This window comes from Brachypodium distachyon, chromosome 1, assembly GCF_000005505.3.
Source record: "Brachypodium distachyon strain Bd21 chromosome 1, Brachypodium_distachyon_v3.0, whole genome shotgun sequence".
In the NCBI taxonomy this organism is placed as follows: Eukaryota; Viridiplantae; Streptophyta; class Magnoliopsida; order Poales; family Poaceae; genus Brachypodium; species Brachypodium distachyon.
This window is the reverse complement of record NC_016131.3, coordinates 30,428,431-30,450,286: the sequence shown is the minus strand read 5'-3', so window position 1 is coordinate 30,450,286 and position 21,856 is coordinate 30,428,431. Positions and strand designations below refer to the sequence as shown.

At 42.6% G+C, this 21,856-nt stretch overlaps 3 protein-coding genes across 5 annotated transcripts; 1 reads left to right on the top strand and 2 right to left on the bottom strand.

Moving 5' to 3' along the window:
- Nucleotides 1-1,518: 1,518 nt before the first annotated feature.
- On the bottom strand, nucleotides 1,519-7,043 carry LOC100827557 (type 2 DNA topoisomerase 6 subunit B-like). Of its 2 annotated transcripts, XM_024457885.1 has the most exons (13): nucleotides 6,760-7,043; nucleotides 6,551-6,662; nucleotides 6,384-6,467; nucleotides 5,885-5,911; nucleotides 5,495-5,606; nucleotides 5,334-5,415; nucleotides 5,058-5,078; nucleotides 4,566-4,759; nucleotides 3,193-3,334; nucleotides 2,823-3,016; nucleotides 2,591-2,714; nucleotides 2,216-2,295; nucleotides 1,851-1,993 (listed from the first exon to the last, which is right to left on the bottom strand). In XM_024457885.1, the coding sequence occupies exons 1-12, from the start codon at nucleotides 6,808-6,810 to the stop codon at nucleotides 2,254-2,256; spliced, it is 1,185 nt and encodes a 394-aa protein (XP_024313653.1). In that variant the 5' UTR covers nucleotides 6,811-7,043; the 3' UTR covers nucleotides 1,851-1,993; nucleotides 2,216-2,253. The 2 variants fall into 2 exon arrangements, with proteins under 2 accessions (XP_010227454.1, XP_024313653.1); XM_010229152.3 differs by lacking the exon at nucleotides 2,216-2,295 and having other exon boundaries at nucleotides 1,519-1,993.
- Nucleotides 7,044-8,464: 1,421 nt separating this feature from the next.
- Nucleotides 8,465-13,306, top strand: LOC100827253 (probable isoprenylcysteine alpha-carbonyl methylesterase ICMEL1). 2 transcript variants are annotated; one of them, XM_003563487.4, is made up of 11 exons: nucleotides 8,465-8,919; nucleotides 9,589-9,665; nucleotides 9,841-9,910; nucleotides 10,050-10,130; nucleotides 10,251-10,325; nucleotides 10,410-10,511; nucleotides 10,867-11,007; nucleotides 11,397-11,462; nucleotides 11,587-11,730; nucleotides 11,838-11,928; nucleotides 12,713-13,306. In XM_003563487.4, the coding sequence occupies exons 1-11, from the start codon at nucleotides 8,657-8,659 to the stop codon at nucleotides 12,872-12,874; spliced, it is 1,272 nt and encodes a 423-aa protein (XP_003563535.1). In that variant the 5' UTR covers nucleotides 8,465-8,656; the 3' UTR covers nucleotides 12,875-13,306. The 2 variants fall into 2 exon arrangements, with proteins under 2 accessions (XP_003563535.1, XP_024312399.1); XM_024456631.1 differs by having other exon boundaries at nucleotides 8,701-8,919; nucleotides 9,594-9,665.
- Nucleotides 13,307-13,869: 563 nt separating this feature from the next.
- MPK17 (mitogen-activated protein kinase 12-like) lies at nucleotides 13,870-18,091 on the bottom strand. The gene is made up of 11 exons (NM_001279907.1): nucleotides 17,882-18,091; nucleotides 16,609-17,017; nucleotides 16,295-16,422; nucleotides 16,157-16,216; nucleotides 15,668-15,817; nucleotides 15,224-15,379; nucleotides 14,870-15,007; nucleotides 14,715-14,788; nucleotides 14,483-14,584; nucleotides 14,146-14,386; nucleotides 13,870-13,947 (listed from the first exon to the last, which is right to left on the bottom strand). The coding sequence occupies exons 1-11, from the start codon at nucleotides 18,089-18,091 to the stop codon at nucleotides 13,870-13,872; spliced, it is 1,746 nt and encodes a 581-aa protein (NP_001266836.1).
- Between the last annotated feature and the right edge of the window lie 3,765 nt (nucleotides 18,092-21,856).

The following is a 21,856-nucleotide window of genomic DNA, read 5'->3' as shown; positions in this document are numbered from 1 at the left end:
CTCTCGCTTGCTGGATCAAGAAGTATGAAGCCTCCGATAAGTTCTTTAACTGCAAGATGGAGGAGAACAGCTCCGTTAGCGAGCACGTGCTCAAAATGTCTGGGTACGCCGACCGCCTGAGACAACTGGGAATTGGGATTCCTAATGAATTAGGCATTGGCCGGGTTCTTCAGTCACTACCACCTAGCTATAAAATCTTTGTGGTGAACTACAATATGCAAGGGTTGGATAGGACACTTCCTCGGCTCCTCGCGATGTTAAAAACCGCGGAGGTGGAAATCAAGAAGGAGCATCAAGTGTTGATGGTCAATAAGACCACCAATTTCAAGAAGGCAAAGGGAAACTTCAAGAAGGGTGGCAAAACTGTTGCCACTCCCGCGGAGAAGCCCAAAGATGGACCTAAGCCGGACACTGAGTGCTTCTACTGAAGGGGACTAGTCACTGGAAGCGTAACTGCTTCAAGTATGGTGAAGCCCTGCCCTCCTCCTCTCACGCGCATGGTGAAGCCCTGCCCGTGGAGAACTCCACCATAGCCTACACCACGCCGTCGTGCTGCTAGAATCTCATCGACCTCTTCCTCTCGCTTGCTGGATCAAGGAGGAGGAGACGACATGAAGTTGAACGTGTGGATACCAAGGAGGTGCCGTCGTTTCTGCACTGAGATTGATCTCATCGAAAGTTCCACTACGCCAACAACGATCCCGTGATCGTAACACTTTGTGGTTTACGAGGGTATGATGCTCATAATCTCTCTCGTTACTTACATCTAGTAGATATGTTCTTGGATTTCTTCCGCACATCTCATAAGAAATTTTTTGTTTTCCATGCAACGAACCCATCAGATAAGTCCAATTAACCATTGGTTGCTAGTGTAAAAAAACATTGGTCCCCTGGTTGCTCTGTCCAATTTTGAGCCTTGCCCCTGCACAGAACACACAGCTAGTGCAGCGCTTGCTAGGATATTACCCACACACATATGTGCATCCTTCTACATTTTCAGAAGAGATTCATACATAACTAATTCAGCAATAAACAATTCCATCAACACCACTTAGTACATCATATACTTTGCATGCAGAATAATCTCAAATCACAAGTCGCAGTATAATATTCACATGTTATATGCAGTTTCACAATTTTTTTGTCTTGTCAAACTAACTTGCATCATGGAATTACCCCCTCTCTTTTTTTGTCTATGATTGGTTTAGTATGAATGCTGCTACAAGGGTCCTCGACCCAGTTTGAGGCCATCTCTTTCCAATAGCCATCTTCACAAGTCCAAGGCTGTCGCTAACAAAATAATAATAATTCAAATGCATACACGACAGCTAGCGACCTTTAAATCTTTGCTTTTATCAACGAAATTGACTAGCTGTATGTGGTCGAAAAGCCCGCAGAATCCATGTAGTATGTTATTTTCCTTTTGTTTAAGTTGCACTGAAAAATATTTAAATTCCATTCTCATTTTTTCTGTAAACGTTAAGTAGTAGTAACTGTGGTACACTAAGAAAGTATAGCAATTACCCGAAACTTAATCTTGTGCGAAAGCTACCGGCCGTTGTATTTGGCTCCTCCACTTGAGGAGGTAGCAACAGTTGTTATAGCATCTACAAATTTCTCTGGCAAAAGTACAAAACTGCCTTACAGCATAGTTGAATTGGAGTACTACAGCTATAAGACTGCCAATGCAATGCTAGAAATCATAAGCCATATCCTCCTCTCCGTCTTCTTCATCCAGCTGCTTACTATCTTCATCCAGCTTCTCGCACTCGAACAGATAAGGCAGATTCTCCTCGACATTCTCCTTCGTGTCATTCATCTCTATGATACGGGCCATCTTGTCACCAATGCAGGCTTCGACTGCCTCTTCTGAGATGTCTTGATCAGAGACCAGCCCGAGAAGCACGGCGCATTCATCTCGAAACTCTTGGTCATTGGATGACAGGATCAGACCGGCAATCGATTGCGCGAGATCAGGAACATATTCGCGAATCTGGAATGGTATAATCAGCACATTACATTGCTGGTTGCCAGTTAAGGTAGCCAAACTGCCAAAGGAAGAATAATTGACCAGACAATTCACATGTTTAAACCGTGCAAGGGTTCACTCTTTATTTCATGGAATCCAAATGCAGCATATCACGTTAGTTGCAATAGAGTTACGAATCAACACAGGTGCTGATATGTACCAAAATCTAAGAGGTCTGCTTCATACCATGACATGTGGACTTGGAGAAGTGTTCAAGTGTAGAACTAAATTAATGTAGTACAGTAGCATGTAGCTGAAAAATTGCACTGCAACATGTTGGAGAACATCAGCACAGCTTATGGTGCTCAATTATTTCCGGACCATGAAACATAAAAATATACTCCGTATAATGGTTATTGAGATTCCTTGTTTCTGTCAAAACTGTACCACTGAGATCGGTTTGATCCTCTAAAAGAACACGAGGTTGGTTTGCTTTACAAAACTATAATGTTTTTTTCAGTTACAAAGTTATAGCAGGCTGAAAATACATGAGGAATGGATGTCTTCACAGATTTGTTAGTTAACGTTAAACATGTATGGAGTAATCGATAAGGCACAAACCTTCCTTCCATGACAACTGAGAAAGCCTCCTGCATGATCTGCTTTCAAGTGATTCAACGCAGACTTAAGTGCCTTCTTTACAAGATATCTATCTGGTTCAGATCTCTGCCATTCTTGCACTGCCGTAACAGTAGGTCAAGGATAACAAGAGAACACTTGGAAGACCCAATGGTAAATATCCACGCCAAAACAACCACTAGAAAAAGAAAATATGCACAGAATGAGGGGATATACTCCATGGTAAGTGTGAACGGCAATATCGACCCGAGCAAATGTCAGATTGTCCCACTGAAGCACAGCATTTCCTTCATCATCCATGAAACCTCCTTTTAACTTGAAGCCGTAGCTTTGCCAGTCCATGCTCATGAGCACACTGAAGGATGACTGTGAAATGGGGGAGGGTACAAAGTCCTCAAAATGCAAAACCTACAAACAGGCCATTCACTATCTGTCAGAAGCAATGAGCTCAGTACAATCACACTATCAGTGTAGACATGAGATGTCATGCTGTTTTAACTTCTGTAAGCTCACCGAATAAGTACTCTTGTGTAAGTATGTAACTGAATATCAGATTGTGCAACTTAAAGGTATTTGATGTAAACCTGAGTGGATGAGCAATTGACCATCCAACAACTCAAATCAGATGCAGTTGGTGCAACCACTATGACTGCTTCAACAAGTAGCCCTTTAGATTTTCTTCTGCCAACATTCTTGGCAGTTCCGGTTCCAATTTTTAGACGATCTCTGAAGTGAGAGTCAGAAAGCAGAATATTAAGTTTACAGATAATTACATTTGAAAAATACTTAAAGATTATGTCTAATATCTTAGAAAAGCAATTCAAAGAGTGCACAATACCAGATTTATATGATATACAATGTGATATCCACTAGTATGCCAGTGGGTGAATACAATGACTGCAGACTAGGCAACGGCAGGGTTCAGGAGCCAATCACATGCGCAAAAAGCTGAAGCCTGAAGTGATTAGGGTCAGGGGCGGGCAGCGATTGTCATATCCAGTTTAGCGCCTGATATTGTTGTTCAACATAAACAGTTTCTTCCCATCGTTTTGCATGTAGTTTGTTTAACTAAAGAAAACTATTAGGCCTAGATCAGTAAATATAACTCAAATCCACAGTTTTGATGACTTCAAGTGTACAAATATGGATGCCTTGAACTGAAAATATCTTTGACACATACATCTAGGAAGCAGTGTCTGCAAGATAATCTTCATCATTATGTCTTGATTAGCTTGTCCTATCTATCTGACACTGAATAAAACAATGTAAATGAACAAGATTCTACTTCCAGTCTACTTCAATGAAGAGCAACATTTCACTGGTTCTGTGTTCTGTCCAAACTACGAAGGAAGACAAATTAAGTGATCTGCTTACAAAAGTAGATCGACTATGCAATCCAAATAGAAGACAGAAGAAAAATCTCCGGGTCCCGTCTAAATGCAAATCCAGGGGAAAAACTCAAAGATGCATCTAATGCTAAACAATGAACACTGAAAGTCAGAATATGAAAGTCCCTGTATACTTGCCAAAGGCTCATTTTCTTTTCTTTTCCAGTTTTTCTTTTTTTTTTCCTTTTTTGAGCCTTTTGGCTCTTTGTGCTGCCGGTTTGTACTTGCGCTTCCTGCGCTTTATTCTCAATGAAAATGACACGCCGCTCGGCGTGTTTGAGAAAAACATGTATGTGCATATTAACTATGAAATGCAAAAGGAGGACTAAATGAGTCCAAAATTAATTAGGAACATAATATCAGTGAGCAAAGGTAGCACAGATTAGCACAATCTGTATCTAGTTTCTTTTGTGTAATATTAGGGTGACTTCAAGGCATATATCGTGGGCACGTATTGAGCAATGATCAAAACAATGTTTAACAGCCTAAGTGAAAATGTGTATAGCAGTCACATACAAAAAAGAAGAAGAGGACAACAGTGACATCAACTTGAGCAATGAAAGGTTTACCTATTCATACAGCATGCATCACACTTTTCACATGTGTTTCCATGTGAGAGTGCATAATCCTTAAGGCCAGAAACTAGCCGCTCAATACTTGATGTGGTAATAGAAATATGGGCATCATCAGAATCACAAGGCAGACAAACATTTCTTGATCCAGCACTGCTTGGTTGCTCAATGGCGAGCTCAATTGCTAAGTTCTGAGTAAGTACAAGAGAGATAGCCAATCCACCCAAGAGATTAGGCTAAAAAGAAAGGAGGAGGCAAAAACAGGAAGATGCTACAGTTCTATGCCTACTTGATGTTCAGCAACCAAAACTGCAAATATGCCACAGCCACTGGCATTCTGAGTTAGGATGATATGAATTTAGAATAAAGGGATCAGCCTAAGAAATTTTGAGCCATGATTATGGGAGGCTGGAAAATAACAGTATAAGGAAATCATATGAAATGCTTAAATTAAATGTTGTGAAAATCTAGCAGTCCAGAAATACTTACGGCTGCTTTTAGCACGAGTATCTGCATAGGTTAACAACAAAAACAGGTAAGTCAGAGAATAAATGACCCATCAACACAGAAAGAAATGCTTAACCATATAGAGTTAACAACTATGTCAAGTTTGAGTTGCTTTCTTCGGCAAATTTCATTATAAAATTGTTATCAGGATTCTTTACTGACAGGGATTACACATCACACGTTAAAATATTGGCTATGGCTGAGCAGGTAAAGAGATGTGGTAGACAAAGAGGAACCTAAATGTTAATCAAGACAGACCTTGCGGACAAAGTCAACCAGCCACAGAATGAACTCCCCAAGATCAGCTTCATTTGAAAGGCAAAGACATACTTCAGTCCCGCTGTGTTGAATAATGCATACATCATTCAACTAAACCCAGTTTATGATGGGCGATATCAAACTGACAACAGATGACCTGCCTGAATGTTGTATAATTTTTGTATGTGGTAGCCAGCTTGCTGAATCTTGCGCTTGAAGATATGTCCTCTTGAAGATTAAATTGATAATGGTAAATAGCTTTGTCATTAATTCCTATAGAATGGAGAAAGGCAAGAAACCATCAATGGCCTTCCTGGAATCACAATGTCATTAACAAATAAAATCTTTATTTGCAAAATATAGTTATGCACTTATGCTCCACTCCTTCCACTCTCTTTCAGATGCCGTTTTAGACAGCGGGCAACCAACATTTTCAAATCTGATCACCAATATCACAGAAAGGAACTGGTATTCTACCGTACAACAAGAAATGGTGTACATAATAAATGGAACAGTGAACAATGTAATAAATTGATAGACAGAAAGCATACCAGTAGTTGTGATTAAGAGGGTGCCATCTGCAGATAAACAGAAGTTGTGTGAGACAAAGAAAATGAACCTAAGAACATGAAGATTGCCAACACCAATGAATATCTGGAATAAGTTAAGCACATTGTCACATTGCGGATGGTACTCCATCTGACTGCTAATTAAAAAGATGAAAATGGCTGCCATCTCCATTTGTAGGTTCAACTGCCATCTATATTTAAAAGGTGGTGTTGTTATAATAAGCAAATGTCGGTGACATGATAACATGATCATCTCTATATCTCTCGCGCATGATCTAACAGGCTGAAATTGAACACGGGATCAGGACCCAACTTACTGGCATTTGACCCTAACAACTCCTCCTGTTTCTAATGCATCTAACATGATAACCTGATCATCGGGAACATCTATAATGCATCTGAATCGAGCTTTTCGTGCTAATTGTGTATGCTCATCAAACATAATTCTTATGTGCGAGCAGGTGATCACATATTCACATACCCCATTTCTCTGCAGGAGTCTCACGCGCCAAGGCATCCAGCTCCAGGAACTCCTCCAGTTTGCTCCCAACTCCAGTGTCCGAAACTGCATTAGTTCACAAAATTGGAAACCCCGAACCAAATGTAAGCGGAAGGAAGGAACGGTGCCACAGCAGCCTGCTACACTACCGGAGACACGCAAGGGCGAGGGGCCGGCGAGTTCCGAGGGGCTCTTGAGGGAGACCGTGAGCCGGCAGGGTGACTCCGACATCCGACACCGCTGCACCGCCCAGTAAATCAACTGAAACGGAGACGCGAAACGAACTGTGAGGAGAGGAGTGGAGTGGATGGGGTAGGGCGGAATCGGAGACGGGTTTTGAGGTGAGGGAAAGGTGTACGGAGTGGAGGAGCTTCCGGTGGGGCGAGGAGGCGGAGGACGGGGACGGCATGGAGGCGATGAGGAGGGGGGCGGCTGTTCTCGGGGAGTCGACGAGGGGTTTGTGATTGCACGGCGCTGTTGGGGAGTGGTAGGGTGTGTGCTATGAGGTTTCTACCGTAAGTGGCACGGTTCGCAAGAATAATGCTGCCCGCCGCTCGCCGGTGCTCCGCCGCCACTCCACGGACGGCTCGCCTCTCCTTCCCGCATACGGAACTGAGGAGACCGAGATAGCCGTACGCCCGCACGCAACGAGGCAAGGACCTCGGTAGAAAAGGGCGATGCTTAACATAAAAATAAACAATTTTTGTGTTTTAAGTCAAACTTCTTAAATTTTGATCAAATACATTTTTCTATAAATTTGCTCAAAGTTTAAGAAATTTAACTTAACACAACTTAGAACTTTTTATATTTAGGAACGGAGAGAGCAGTAATTACAAGAAACCTGATGTCAACGGACACGTATACGGACGTCGCCAAGCCCGTTTAATCAACTTTTCGCACAGTTTTTTGTTTTGTTTTCCTTTCTTTCTTTCTGCTGTCAAAGGCTGCATGGGCAAGGCTAAACGGGCTTGCCGGCGTCCGTCCGTCGACATCCCTAGTTTCACGTTCAAACGGGTTGACAGGAGATCCCACACATGAGGTCTACATAAGTCTTCTCTGGCATTCAAATAAACACACTTTATTAACTAAGCGGTCTAGGCTTGTGTCGAGCCTGCCGGTTTGGGCCCAATTTAACCGCGTCCGGAGCCAATCCTATGCCTGCAGTAAGAAGATTGTGTGAAACTTCTCATTTTCCTCCCGTGCTATTCTTCTTGCTCCTCTCCATTGGCCCCTCCTAAAGAGTAAAAATGGAGTCAACCGCCAAAGTATGAATTTCTCGTAATCGATTAGCATTGCAGTTGTTTTATGTGATAAAAGATTCAAATTTTGTTATTTTCTAAAACTAAAGTCCCAATTATAGGGTTACTTAATATTTAATTCTTTTTTCTATAACAGAGCCATGTCATCTTAAGGTCAAGTAATACTCTCTTCGTCCCAAATTAACTCACGTAGATTTTATAAGAATCTATACAAATTAACATAATGAATCGACATCCTTTTACTCAGTGACTAATCCACCACATGGGTAGGAAGTTTTTGAAGTTGAATTAAATCTGGTGTTTCAATGAGCCAAAAGAAGGGCCTACTATTGATGGATAAGTTTTTGCTTATTTTTGGACTAATACCTTTTTTTGTTTAGTTAATAAGTTAACCACCTACTGTGTTTTACTATAATTATACTCCAGTCTTGACTACACGAAGGAGAGAAAATAGAAAGTTAAGATTCGACTTTCAGAAATTAAGAAAACAGTTGTTGTTTTTCTAGACGTCGTCTACGATATGATTAATGTTTGAAACATATTTCCTCCGTTTTTAAATACTTGTCGTGATTTTAGTGCAAAGTATTTAGGAACGGAGGGATTATTTTTTTTCCGGGATAACAGACTTTTCTTTTCTTTCACAAAACGCAGATTGAGACGGCAAGCAAAAGGCGAAAGCTGTATTTCCGAAAGTTGCTACTCTCTGACATGTAGGGCACAGGCTATGAAGACCCACCAGTCAGCCTCGTGGTACACCTCCTCCCGCCGCCGGTTGCCGGATCCCGGCCGCCATTGGCATTCATCTGCTTCGTCCCGGAGGCCACGCCGTCGCGTGCATCTTCGCCCCGGCTCGAGGCAGCTCTGCGGGCAGAGATCAACCTTCGCTTTCAAAGTTTTGCTTGGTCTCCGAGCAAAACATCCGCATCGTGCTCCGTGACCGAGCATCCACCTCCCCCCACGACCTCGTGAATCTCTCGCGCAGTTCGGGCCGCCTCGATGGAGGTGGAGCTCCCTGCCCGTGCCGCTTCCCAGCCAGGCAAGGCGAGGGAGACGCCGCCGCCCTCCCCGGTTGCCGCCGTCGCATCGCTGGCGGAGGACGCGCCGCTCCTCCCGGGCGGCGCGGGCGCGGGCGTGCGACGGCGCCCGGTGAGCGAGCAGTTCCGGCAGCGCAGCGCCTCATTACGCAGGGATGTCGGCCGCGCGGCCGCCGAGACCTTTCTTCTCTCCAGGCTCGCGCTCATCCTCCTCCGCTACCTCGGGTACCCACCAATTCCATTTTCCTTGCTACTTGCGCTTCGTTCTGCACTTCTGTTGACTGTCAGTACCACTCACACTTGGTGATTTGCTTGTGCTGTTGGCCCGATTGGATAGCGTACCACTCACACTTCTGTTAGTACCACCCACCAATCATGTCATTATATTGGAGAATTTGGGTCCCTGTTTAGTAGCACTGAGAACTGAATTACTAAGATCGCCAGTTGCTACTAAGATCAGAAGCTAAAGCTTACAAATATTTCACACCGTACTCCAACGATTACACGATTATGGCCTTCTCCTAGGCAGTCGTTGTTTCTCTTTTTCTTTGACAAAAATAAATAAATAATGACAGGAGAGCTGCTAATTTAACTGACTTGGATTATTAAGGTAGGAGCTATAGAGTACGTAAACAGAATGGAGTGGTTTAGAAGTGACCCGTGGGTTAAGTCTGACAGGTTTAGGTAGTAGGTTTCCTCAGTGCGTCGAACTCGACCTCCATTTTCCTTTTTCGGGTGAACTTGTGGTTTCCATTATGCAAGTAAATGAGTAATGGAAAATGGGGGTAGTCCTGCTTCAAAGAGGGAGGGAGAGGTGGAAGGGAAAAAAAGGAGAAAAGTATCAGTCATAGAGGGCTGTTCAGTATGTTGCAATAATTTGTCTGATTTATGCAGGATAGGATACAGATGGATCCGTCAGTTCTTAGCCCTCTGTTGCTATGCTCTGTTGCTCATGCCTGGTTTCATTCAAGGTTGGTGTTTGAAATCACTTCATTTGTTCTTCATGCTAGGGGCTTTCCCTTTATTGCCTCCGTAAGTAGGATCTTCGGTGTTATACTTGGCATCACCATTGCCTCCAAATCGTGTTTTATATGATATAGCATATCTCGTATGCAGACTTGACCTTTTGTTCTTACTTTGCTTCAGTTCTATATTATTACTTCTTCTCAAACCAAGTTCATAGAAGTGTTGTATATGGAGAACAACCAAGAAACAGGTAGGTCTTTCATTTTTCACAAGTTAATTACCATGCACATAATATCTCGATTCAATGAACCAATTTGTTGTTTGTCTCGGTGTATTTGGCAAGTTAGTTAAATTGTTGATGTCTTGCACACTGGCATTTGTTTCTGCAGATTAGATTTGTATATACCAACTGGCACAACAGAGTCAAAGCCGGTTGTGGCATTCATCACTGGCGGAGCATGGATCATAGGGTGAGTATAAGTATGTACTATCTCGGGCCACAAGTTATTTTCTCTCTTTCGCAGTCTAGAATCCCATTAGGTTTTAGATTTTTTCTTGACTTTGTACGAAGCGAATTATATATCCGTCAGGTACAAAGGTTGGGGTGCTCTTCTAGGCAGACGCTTGGCTGAAAGGGGCATCTTAGTTGCATGCATTGATTACAGGTACTCGGAATAATTTCCAAATATGCAAAGAGTGTGATTCTTATATTAATATACTCATGGAGAATAGAAACGGTTTGTTTGCAGAAACTTTCCTCAGGGGACTATTGGTGACATGGTAGAAGATGCATCCCAAGGAATCTCGTTTATCTGCAACAATATAGCTAGTTATGGAGGTGATCCTGAAAGGTTTACAGCTTATACCTGATCAAAATTTCAAACTTGGGCTATTGCAATAAAAACTTGTTCCTTCTAATGTATGCTCTGCACATGCGGACATATGATAATGTTTTGTGTGCTTTAGGAACTCATTAGTGTGTAAATAGGCGGAATGTATGAAGGCATTGTTCATTTGGCTATTCTTCTTTTTCTAGGATTATAATGGCATAAGGAGGTGGAATTTGGAACCTATGTTCCACTTCCAAAAGATCATTGATGTACTAAATTCTAAAAGTAATAAATAAATAAATCAGTAGTCCAATCCTGAAATGATATATTTGTAGTCATTTCATTCTTATCTGTTCTTTGTAAATCATGCTAACAGGATCTATCTTGTTGGACAATCTGCTGGTGCACATATTGCTGCGTGTACTCTCCTAAATCAGGCTATTAAAGAATGCGGCGAAGGAGATACTTCCACTTGGAGTATTGCGCAACTAAAAGCTTACTTCGGTATTTCTGGAGGGTAAGCATACGGCTAGTTGAAACTGTAGATGTTCCTTTTTGTGCGTGCTACTGTTACTTTTCAACTTCTTGTATTGTCAAACACTGGCAATACTGCTTAGTAGTGTTTATTTATGGCCGTAGCTTGGTCTCTTGAGCTTCTTTGTCAAGCAGAATGGTAACGTGCTTGCTCTAGATTTAAGAGAGGAGAATTTATCTTTTCAGCTACAAATTTTGTTGCAAATTACAGGCTCCTGCTGCATTATATTTTAGGCATCAGATCCGTGAAGCCAATGCTACCTATTAATTCATTTAAGGTCTTTGTCCAACATTTAATCATGCGACTTTAGGAGCATCATGTCTGATGATAATAGGCATGTTGGTCTGACATTTGGTTTTTTATTCCTTCAGTTATAATCTTTTAAACTTGGTTGATCATTTCCATAGGCGTGGTCTGTACCGATCCATCTTTCTCAGGTATATCTTTGACTGGTAGTATTTATTCATGTTTCAACACCAAAATTCTTTTTCTTTAGCCCGCCGGTTTTGCTTGTCCACTGTTGTCAAGATACTGTTAAACCATTGCAACCATATGTTTCAGCATTATGGAAGGTGAGGAATCATTGAAGAAGTTTTCTCCACAAGTAATGGTTAAGGAGTCAGCCTCTAGATCTGCACTTCCTCTATTGCCACATATCTTCCTGTTCCATGGAACAAGTGACTGCTCAATTCCATGTGCTGAAAGGTGGGTCAAACTGAAACAATTGATCACACTGGATATAAGTGTGGTACCTCATGAACTTTTACCTGTATCCTGGATATTGTATGAACTGACTCAATCGGAAAATGCAGTCAAGCTTTCCTTGATGCTTTACAACAGCATGGCGCTAAAGCAGATCTATTCTTATATGAAGGAAAGACGCATACTGATTTATTTCTTCAGGTAAGCATTGCGAGTTGTGACATTGGCGCTATTTGAAAGGATTTATTTGTTTGAAAATTTTGACCTTCTTGGTACTCTACTATTTTGAAGTGCTTTACTTTCTCCGTGTTTAAAGTAGGAAGTAAAATTATTTTCTGATTTCGATTAAGTTAGTCTTCTAAATGCTGTGATTTTAAGCATGGTGACTGAGTCCTGATTTCATGGAGAAGTTGTATTCAGACCTCCGTTCGGAGTATAGCCCTTGTTTTGTTGTTTCTTGCGCTACAAGTACACAACACAACTAGTAGCGTAGCAATATTAAGTGTTCTCTACTGGTGGAAACTTGAAAACCTCTTGAGTTCAGTAGTACTCCCTCAGTCCTCCATTCCTAAATATAATATGTTGTAGCTTTGTCTTAAGTCAAACTTCTTAAGTTTGACCGAGTTTATAGAAAAATATACTAATGTCTACAACTATAGATGTTAGTACATTTTTCTATAAACTCTGTCAAACTTAAAGAATGACTTAGGACAAAACTAGAACATCTTATATTTAGTAACGAAGGGTCGGAGGTAGTAAATAATCGGGCCGGCTTACTCGGTGCAGACATACTTTTATCATTTAGAGGATAAAGGATTTGCTGTTTCTGGAAAGTAACTCTTTTGCGATGTCTCCATGTAGCTTGAGTCTTATTGTTGTCTTAACATTATTACCTTGTTCTGAAGGTGCTCATTGCCTTGTTCGAAATTTGGACGCTTCTGGTTCTCGTTTGATTAACTTTTCTGTGATTAATTTTGCAATGAAGGATCCTCTTCGGGGCGGTAGGGATAAAATGCTGGAAGAGATTGTCGCTGCGATACACAATGATGATCCAGGCGAGTCTGCCCAGCATCTTCCTGTGCCTGTTGCACGCCGTCTTGTACCTGAAATCATGCTGATTCTCGCCAGGAGAGTAAGCCCTTTCTGAAGACAACGACTACTCAGTGTGATCCAAGGGTAGAGGCAGATGGACATATTGTCAACTGAGGCATGTACTGTAAGATGTGTAAATTGGTGGAAGGCACACACGAGGCATGTACTGTAAAATGTGTAAATTGGTGGAAGGCACACACGAGACACTGGAGATACACACACAGAGACAAATTCAAATTAGTTTTTACACGAGTCCTATAGAAATTGGACAGATTAAGGTAAGTTGTTAACGCCTTACAGTGTTGAGAGCTACCCACTGTATGAATCGCCCAAGATGTATGCTACCAATTGTGTCGTGTACATATGTCATTGTTGTATTGTATCTTTTTTTTGGATAATAATGTATTTTATATTGTTGTGCTATTGACTCAGCAGAATATTTTGTGAGGTTATGAATGTTTGGATGGCCGTGGCTGATTCTAGTTGAGATCTGCTTGATACTGCAGTGGATTATGGTGATCCTGATTAGCTAGCCAGTGATCTATTTGGGTATTTCCGCATCTAATCTACTTTGCTGCTAAAAACACATGTTCCCAACTCATTGCTACCAACCAAAACTGAATATTTTGTTTTTGCAGAACAAAACAGAATAGCAGCAGTAATACTTCTTTTTCTGTTTTCTCGATACATAAACAGGATGCTTTAAGTGTTCAGATGGCAGCCCTGTCCTTAAAACTTACAGAACTCAAGCATAGATTTTACATCCCATTGGAAACGAAGATTTCATTCCTCCACTGACTAATCTCAATGTTACATGACCTACATCTGACCTTGAGTAGAAAAGCAAACCCAGTCATTCATGCACTCCGAATAATAAAGGGCTAATCATCTCCAGCTGCTTGTTGCAGTGCAAAGCTCAGTGCAGCGTTGAGCGTTCTACACCATTCCTAGGCCGTCATCTTTGATACCAGCATCTGGTTTTACCTGGCAGAAATGTAGCACCTAAGATTGAGATCGGCCACCATCGTCCACATTGTTTGCGCTGCTGCACTAGGGGTGCATCCTGGAGACCTTTTCAGAGAGTCCATCAACGGCCCCTTCCATCTCCTCAGAGATATCATCGTCATACTGAAGAATAACAGAACAAACAATGTAAATGGAGTCACTACCTGAGAAATCTCAAGTGAACGAAAAAAGTTCACCTTGTGAAGTGCAACTAATCAGGCAAATCTTCACTCCTAAGTCCTAACACATTCTTCCTTGTTGCCCCGACTACTTATAAATTGTTATAATTAATGAAGCATTCAGGGAGTACTGCATTCCTACCTCTGGGTTTTTATTCGCGTTGACAACGACACACTTAGAAGCACTAATGCTTGCGCTCTTCTGGTAGCTCCGTGGACTTATGTTGGTGGAACCCACACCATTCTGGCCACCAGATACATGCTGCTGCCCTGCATCTTGTGAACCTGGAGGGTTTCCCGTAGCAGGGGCAATAGAATCTGCACCCCTCTCTTGATCACTAGCATGTTGGTCATTATTATCATTCGAAGCACCTACCCTCTGCCTGTTACACGCAAGTCAGTGCAGTAATTAGCACAACATAGTTAAGATCAAAATAACAATTTCGGCACTTTTGATTTCTGACTAACATGTCACATACCTTGGTAAAGATGCATGCTTTCTTTGCAGCGGAGAACCTCTTTCTCCTTTGCTGTAATTTTCTTCCAGGTGTGCAAACTGTCGTTTGAAGCGATCAACCCCACTGCAGCACCATAATAGTATCAACAATAGCCATATACATTCAGAAAAGAGTGGGCATAACAATACAAAGATATGTTAATTGCATGTTTTATAAACTCCAGTAACTTCCTAAAGCAAGCCTGCATTTGCACCTTGGATAGAGGAAGCTAAGCTGTTCTCCACCTTGCATGTACTCCTGCAGCATCTGTGGGTGATACTCCAGAATCTGTTTGCTTTCATGAACTAATCAGTTTTCAAGCGACACAAATATAATACACAATAGGAAACTCAAGCCATGCCTCTCTACCTCTCGGTAAATCAATTCTCTAACATCATCTTTTGTCACCTTCCGTCTCTCAAACTCAAACTCGAGTTTCGAAATTGGATTTCTTGAAGGCTCACGTTCCACATTAGCAAGAACGGCAAAATATGGATCGGCCAAAGCCTGAAGAATTAAAAAGCAACAGAATTATAGCATACAAAAACATGCATACTCCCTCCGTTCCATAATTCTTGTCTCAAATTTGGCCAAAATTGGATGTATCTATTCCTAAAAAGTGTCTAGATACATGTAATATTTCGACAAGAATTATGGAACGGAGGGAGTACATGTTTGTGAAATTGCTAAAATAACTATAGAAGAGAATATTTTTGCATTTACCTCTTCGGCTGAAGGCCGGTCTTTAGGATCAAATGCAAGTAAACGCCCTAGTAGGCGAAGAGCCAAAGGATCAACGTTAGGAAATTTCTGAGTCAAGGGGACAGGATGCTTTTTTCGCATGCAACTCAGGTATCTCCTGGCCTTTTCATTTCGAATCTGCAAAGGTCATAGACAACAGTAAAGTGATTATCCCTGTAGCTCCAATGTACCACTGCAAAATCCATAGAAGAAAGAGCAGCATAAATCACCAGAGAAATAAGTAGATACAATCTGGGGCAATTGCTTTACTAGCTTGCAATGCATCTCACCAAATGGGTGCATGAGGAATGAAATTCCATAAATGCAACTTTTTTTAATCTTTTTAGTGAACTGTATCTCCTTGTATGCTACCTTCCAGGTGGTTCAAGAAAGAATACGAGGACCAAGAATTGCAAAAGGTCATACCCGAGATAAGGTTTCTGATGATGGAGTTCCAAGAAGATCTGTTATAATATCTAATTGGTGTACAACATTTTTCCCAGGAAATAGTGGCCTTCCAGTGAGAAGCTCGGCGAATATGCACCCAATACTCCAAATATCAATAGCAGGAGTGTACTGTATAAAAATTGAACCTTGTCAGGAAGATAAGACAAATGGAAGGCTATGGCCCTAAGTATTGCAAACTTATTTTACAGAATAGTATCTCTATAACATTTTACATCTTGTTTTGATAGAAGAACTGTACGTATACATAATTACAATGAGATACAACAAGAAAAATCTTGTTGTACTGGTTAAACCTTAAAGTATACTGGTAAAAGCTGTAGATTCTATATATAACATGTTCGTTACCCACTTCATGTATTAGAAACATCAAAACACCTGCATGTATAGCGCCCCAAAAGCATTGTTCTTGCTTTGAGGCTTTATGAGTTCAAGAATTAAAGAACTTACTTTGGAGAAAAAGGAGCCACATAATTCAGGTGCTCGGTACCACCTTGTTGCTACATAATCCTTTAGAAAGCAAAATAATGAAACGTTAAGAAAATGTAGTGGAATGTAAATTTTTACATATAATGACAAGCATCTTACCGTCCAAAATATAGCTGTAGGAGCATCATTGAATGATACACGTGCAAGTCCAAAGTCACAAATTTTTAATTTGCAGTCTGAGTTGGCCAGTATATTTTTCGGTTTTAGATCCCGATGAAATACATTAGCTGTGCCAAGGTATGCAGCAAAAAATTATCAAAAGAATAAATAGAAGTTTAATGAAAATTTGATGAATCAACTCACGGATTGAGCTAAATAGATCGGTTAGCTGTAAAATTAAAGACCAAAGGATTGCGCTAAATAGATGGTCGGCAGATTGATGGGGAATAGTTATAGTTCTCTGACTTACTTACCCGCATGGATGTACTTGAGAGCACGGAGAAGTTGGTACAGGAAAAACTGGTAATGCTCCGGTGTGAGGTCATCATTCGCTCTGATGACCTGATGGAGATCCGACTCCATGAGCTCGAAAACAACATAAATATCTTGGAACTCCCTGCGAGAAGGGGGGAGCATTATATGCTTGATCTCAACTACGTCTGGATGACGGAGCAGCCGAAGGAGCTTGACCTCACGCAGGATGCGTGTGGCATCTGAGACATGCTCAAACACATCATTGATCTTCTTAATCGCAACCCGCTCACCGGTGCGGGTATCTACTGCAGCAGCAACTACTCCATAACTCCCTTTGCCAATGACTTCTTGGATCTGGTACTGGCTTGCCTCTCCATACTCTGTGAAGAACTCCTTCTCCAATATGTTCTACAAGATCACAAGAACGAGTTAAATCTGGCTACAGACATACAGAAATTTTTGGATTTAAGAATGTCTGATTCTAAACCAGTGTCAGGTCCCAGGTCATTGAGCTGCTATGCCAGCAAGCCCAACTAAGACCCAAACCCCTACACAGGCGCACAAACAGCCCCCACTCCCAAAAGAAGACTAGCCTGATACGTGTAGGACTACCCCCAACGATTAGAGACATTGTCGGGTGTATTCAGAAACTAAGGAAGAAATGCATCATGGTCCAAGACTCCAAGTTGCAAGGTTGAGGTGGACTGAAACTGTAACTAGAACTACTGAACCAGGCGAAGTCAACCTACAAACCAATTGCCAACTCAAGTGGACAACTTGGACAGGATCACAAACTTAGGATAAGTACAACACGGATGATTGAAGCAATCCTAGCAATAGGAAATTAAATGCAGATGTGGAGAGAAATCCAAAAGAGGGAGCCACCTTTATGAAGCAAATGCTCCAATCAGACACAACCAAGTGAAAAGTCATTCAGCTTTACACAATATTTTCCTAGATCAGTCAAGTAAGAACGGGTCTTTCACGAGCAGGAGCACCTAACATCGTAAGAAATTGGATCACACAAGCAAGCTTTACCAGCCCAGCAGTCGTACTGAAGAAAAGAAAAGAAAAACAAGCTAGTGTCGTACAGTACTCCAGTGGATACGAGTATCTAAGCTAAGCAGTTGCCACAAAGATCCGATCTTGGTTAACAATTTCTCGTGATGACGGATCAATGATCACGAGTAAGCCAGAAGCGTTTTCCCCCAAACAGGGCAGCAAGCAAGAGCATTGAAAAACAACGAGCAGAGAGTTCCCAGGCTGTCTCACCTTCTTGTGGCTCTCGACGGGGAGCGGCATCTTGCGCTTGGGGACGCGGATGGCACGGAGGCCAACGAGATCCAGGTCCTCGACGACGGCGTCGATGTCCGAGGACTCCTCGCCGGCGGACGACTGGTTGGAGCTGGGCCCGGAGCCTGACGGCGTGCGGCGGTGGAACAAGCGGCGGAAGCCGTCGACGATGCCGCCCCCTCCCACCATATCCCCCTCCCTACCCCTGCGCCCTCGGCGGCATTGGCTGGCTGGCTTGCTCAGCTCAGCTTACCTCGCCTCCCTCTCTCCAGCTACAGCTTCCTCCTGCTACTCCTCTCGTCCCTCACTACCACCAATAGCCTACTCGAGCAGTCCTCTCCGCCACGCCGCCGCGCTGTCCGTCCCCGCCGGTCTACAACTACTCTTGTGGGAATCAAAAATGGACGGATGCAGCACGGAAGGGCGGAAACGACGGGGTCTTATACCCGGGACGATTTGGGATTTTTGGGCGAGAGATGTTTTTTCTCCTTCCCTTTCTCCCAAGCTTCCTTTTCAGTTATTCTTTTACTGCCTAGTGCCTACTGTGGGCGATAAGCGTCCACACGGCATGCGTTGATGAAGGCAACACGGTGCAAACCTGGAGAAGAAAAAAAGAAAGGAAGGGCAGGGGAAAATGGCAGCACCAGACCAGTGATGTGGGGCGGCGGTACTCTTACCTGATTTCCCGTTAAAAAGTTGCTCGGAAGAGGCATTTCCAGCTGTGGTCAGGTGTACACGCTCTGCCGCGTCTTTGTGCTATGCTCTGTACACGCTTATCCTTCTCGGTGGACCGAGACCGGAGTCCACTGAGGGCTTGGCATGCGAGTCGGGTTACGGGAAATATGGCGTGAAGGAACTAAATGTGCGCTCCGTTTGTTGGGTCACCGGAGGGCACTCTGCGATTCGCCTCCAGGATGGGAGGGTACAGACTACATACTGGTGCCTGTCACGTGGAATTACTGTTGATGCCGAGGAGAGCGAATAAAGTTGACTCTTCGTGAGGTTTGGTATAACATGGGTAATCCTGTGCATTATTGTTTCGTTTGTTTTAGACGGAACAAAAAAGTTTTGTGTGTGGCTTGGCACCTATGGTTGGTTTGATCATCGGTGATCATTTGTTTATATTCGTGTGATTTTAAGCAATACTCAAAGTCGGTTGATTCTCATGTTGAGTGCTCGATCGCCAAGCACATTGACATTGAGCTTTCCAACACAAAGACCTCGTATCATGTCAAGCGCTGGTATTGGGTTCAAATAATACACCACAACAATGGTAAAAGTTAAAAGAATCCTGATTCAAAGCTACAGCAGAAGCCATCGATCGAGATCTCTGTGCAAACAGATCATTTTTTAATATTCCCTTTGCGGTTGCAAACAGATCATATTTGTTTCATCGCCTCTGTTTAGCTAATACATTCTATCCGACATTCCTTTTCTTTTCATTTCTCACTCTATCCTACATTCATGGTTACTTTTCCGGGGACAACTCTATCACGAAGTGAGCCTAATGGCTAAATAACATAGAAACAACTTATTCACTCTGACTCTAAATTTTTGTAATGATCTTAGTTCAAATTTAAACTAACATCACGAAAAGAAAAGAATAGTACTGGACAATTCGTACCAAGTAGTCACACCCTGTAGTAGTCATTAATCATCGATCAATTCTTTTTCCGAACTATCACTAAATCAATGCTATCCTCGTGCCCAGACCCGGACTAAGCGTAGGTACGTACTGTCATGAAATCAATTCTATCCTCGTGCCCCGACCCGGACTTAAGCGTGGCTGCGAGCAGAAGTTGATTCAGTCATCTACTGTACCTGTCACGTCGGAGAAATAAATAAATAACGGATGATGCCAATAGAGTCGTAAATGACAATTACGGGCCCCATGATGCCAATAGAGTCGTAAATGACTAATACGGTCGGGGGGGCATGATGCCATGCCGGTGACTGTGATAGCGTTGCCAGGCCAACCGTTTGATCCAGGCAAACCAAAATGCACACGGTCAACGCTGCACATGCCTCTCTCTTTTTTTTCTTTTTTTTTCTTTTTTGCTTTGAGAGTACATGGCACAACCTGGTCTCTGTTTCGTTCGAGGTGGTTAAGCACGTGCCGGTCGATCGATGTAAACACCCGGCTTGATTGAATCTGCTTGATCTAAAAAAAAGAAAAACAGAGCACTGACCACCAACAGAGGTATGTCCATGTCTGCACGCAAGTCCAAGTCCTAAGCACAGTACCTATGAACCCCGTTTAAAACTAAGCACCAAAACATTTAGCATGTTAACTTTTACTGTATGATCTTTTATTTTTTCATCCTACTCCACACGTGATGGATGGAAGCCAGCCAGGGCCTAGGTGGCGCCATGGCGGTGGTCAGAGCGTGTTGGTCAGCAGGAGGCCGCCCACGTCACGATCACATGGAACGGAACGGAACAAAGCAACTAGATGCATGCATGCAATAATTCACAACGCGTAAAATAATCTGGCGGGCCCCCGGGCTGTCGCCGTCACCCTGCGCGTCGTCTCGTGGGCTCGTGTCGACGTGGCTGGCCTGCCTCGCCGCTCTTTCCTCCGGGCCGGGCCACGGTCCAGCCACGTCTCGGGCTCAGCGCTCGTGGTTTGCGGGGCCCACATGGCCATGCGCGACGACGCGTGGCATATCTGTTCGCACAATCCACGCAGCTAATACGGGCCCTATTTCTTCCATGGGAATACGGGGCCTGTTTGCCCGTCAGGCTTGGACCAACATCATATGCATGCAAGCAAAATGGGCCCAGAAATTCGAGCCCACTCACGAGTTAAGCCCATTTGCAGGCGCTGGCCGGCCTTCCAGTTCTCCCAGAGCACGCCATTCCGAAACTTTTTATTTTGTCCGGGAATAACATATGTTCTGTTAAAAAAAACTGAAAACCTGCACGTTCGGGGTGAAAAATCGTGTCATTGTTATGGCTGTCAGCTTGGCACGCTAAATTGCACGCAATTACGATCTTATAATTTGCACCTTGATGCTTCTTTTTTTTTTTGCATTCTAACCTCATGGATGCACTTCAAGATTTCTTCCATGCGAAACTAATATGAAAAGCTGTGTTATATGTGCCGTGTGTATGGTCTGTAGTGGGCGTTCGGTGAAGATTGTAGGCGATGACATATCTGGGGTGATGCAACTGTGGGTAGATAGTTTGTCCATTTTGATATTAGTAACACGATGATGCAAATGCGGATAGAGTAGTGGTTTATTGTTGTGGATGCCGTCTATCTTGCATTTATCAAACGTATCTTTGCAGATGCGGCTAGAGTAATCGTTTATTGTTGTGGATGCCGTCTATCATGCATTTATTACACGATATCTTTCTGGATGCGGCTAGAGTAATCGTTTATTTTTATGGATGCCGTCTATCTTGCATTTATCAAACGTATCTTTGCAGATGCGGCTAGAGTAATCGTTTATTGTTGTGGATGCCGTCTATCACGATAAATGTGCAAATGCCGTTAGAGTAATTGTTTATTGTTATGGACATCGTGCGTCATGCATTTATTACACCAGATATGGCTCATGTTAAATATGCACAAGAACAAGAAGTTACCTTATTGGCCGGCGACTATGCACAAGAAATGTTATGTTTGCCAGCTTGGCACAGTAAATTACACGCAGTTACAACTTCAAGCTTTCTTTCATGCGAAACTAGTAAGCTGTGAAGTGTCAAAATAATAATAAAATAGGAAAGAAAAAAGGTGTTCTATATGCAATGTTTGCTCAACTCCCACTAGGGGGTGTTCGGTGGAGATGTATGTGATGATTTTTTTTTGGAAGTGATTAATAGCGACATTAACACAGTGATGTAATTGTGGCTAAAGTGGTATTGTTGTGGATGTCCTGTGTCAGGCATTTATTACACGAGATACGACTCACGTTGCCTATTGACAGGAAGTTGACTATGTGAAAAAAA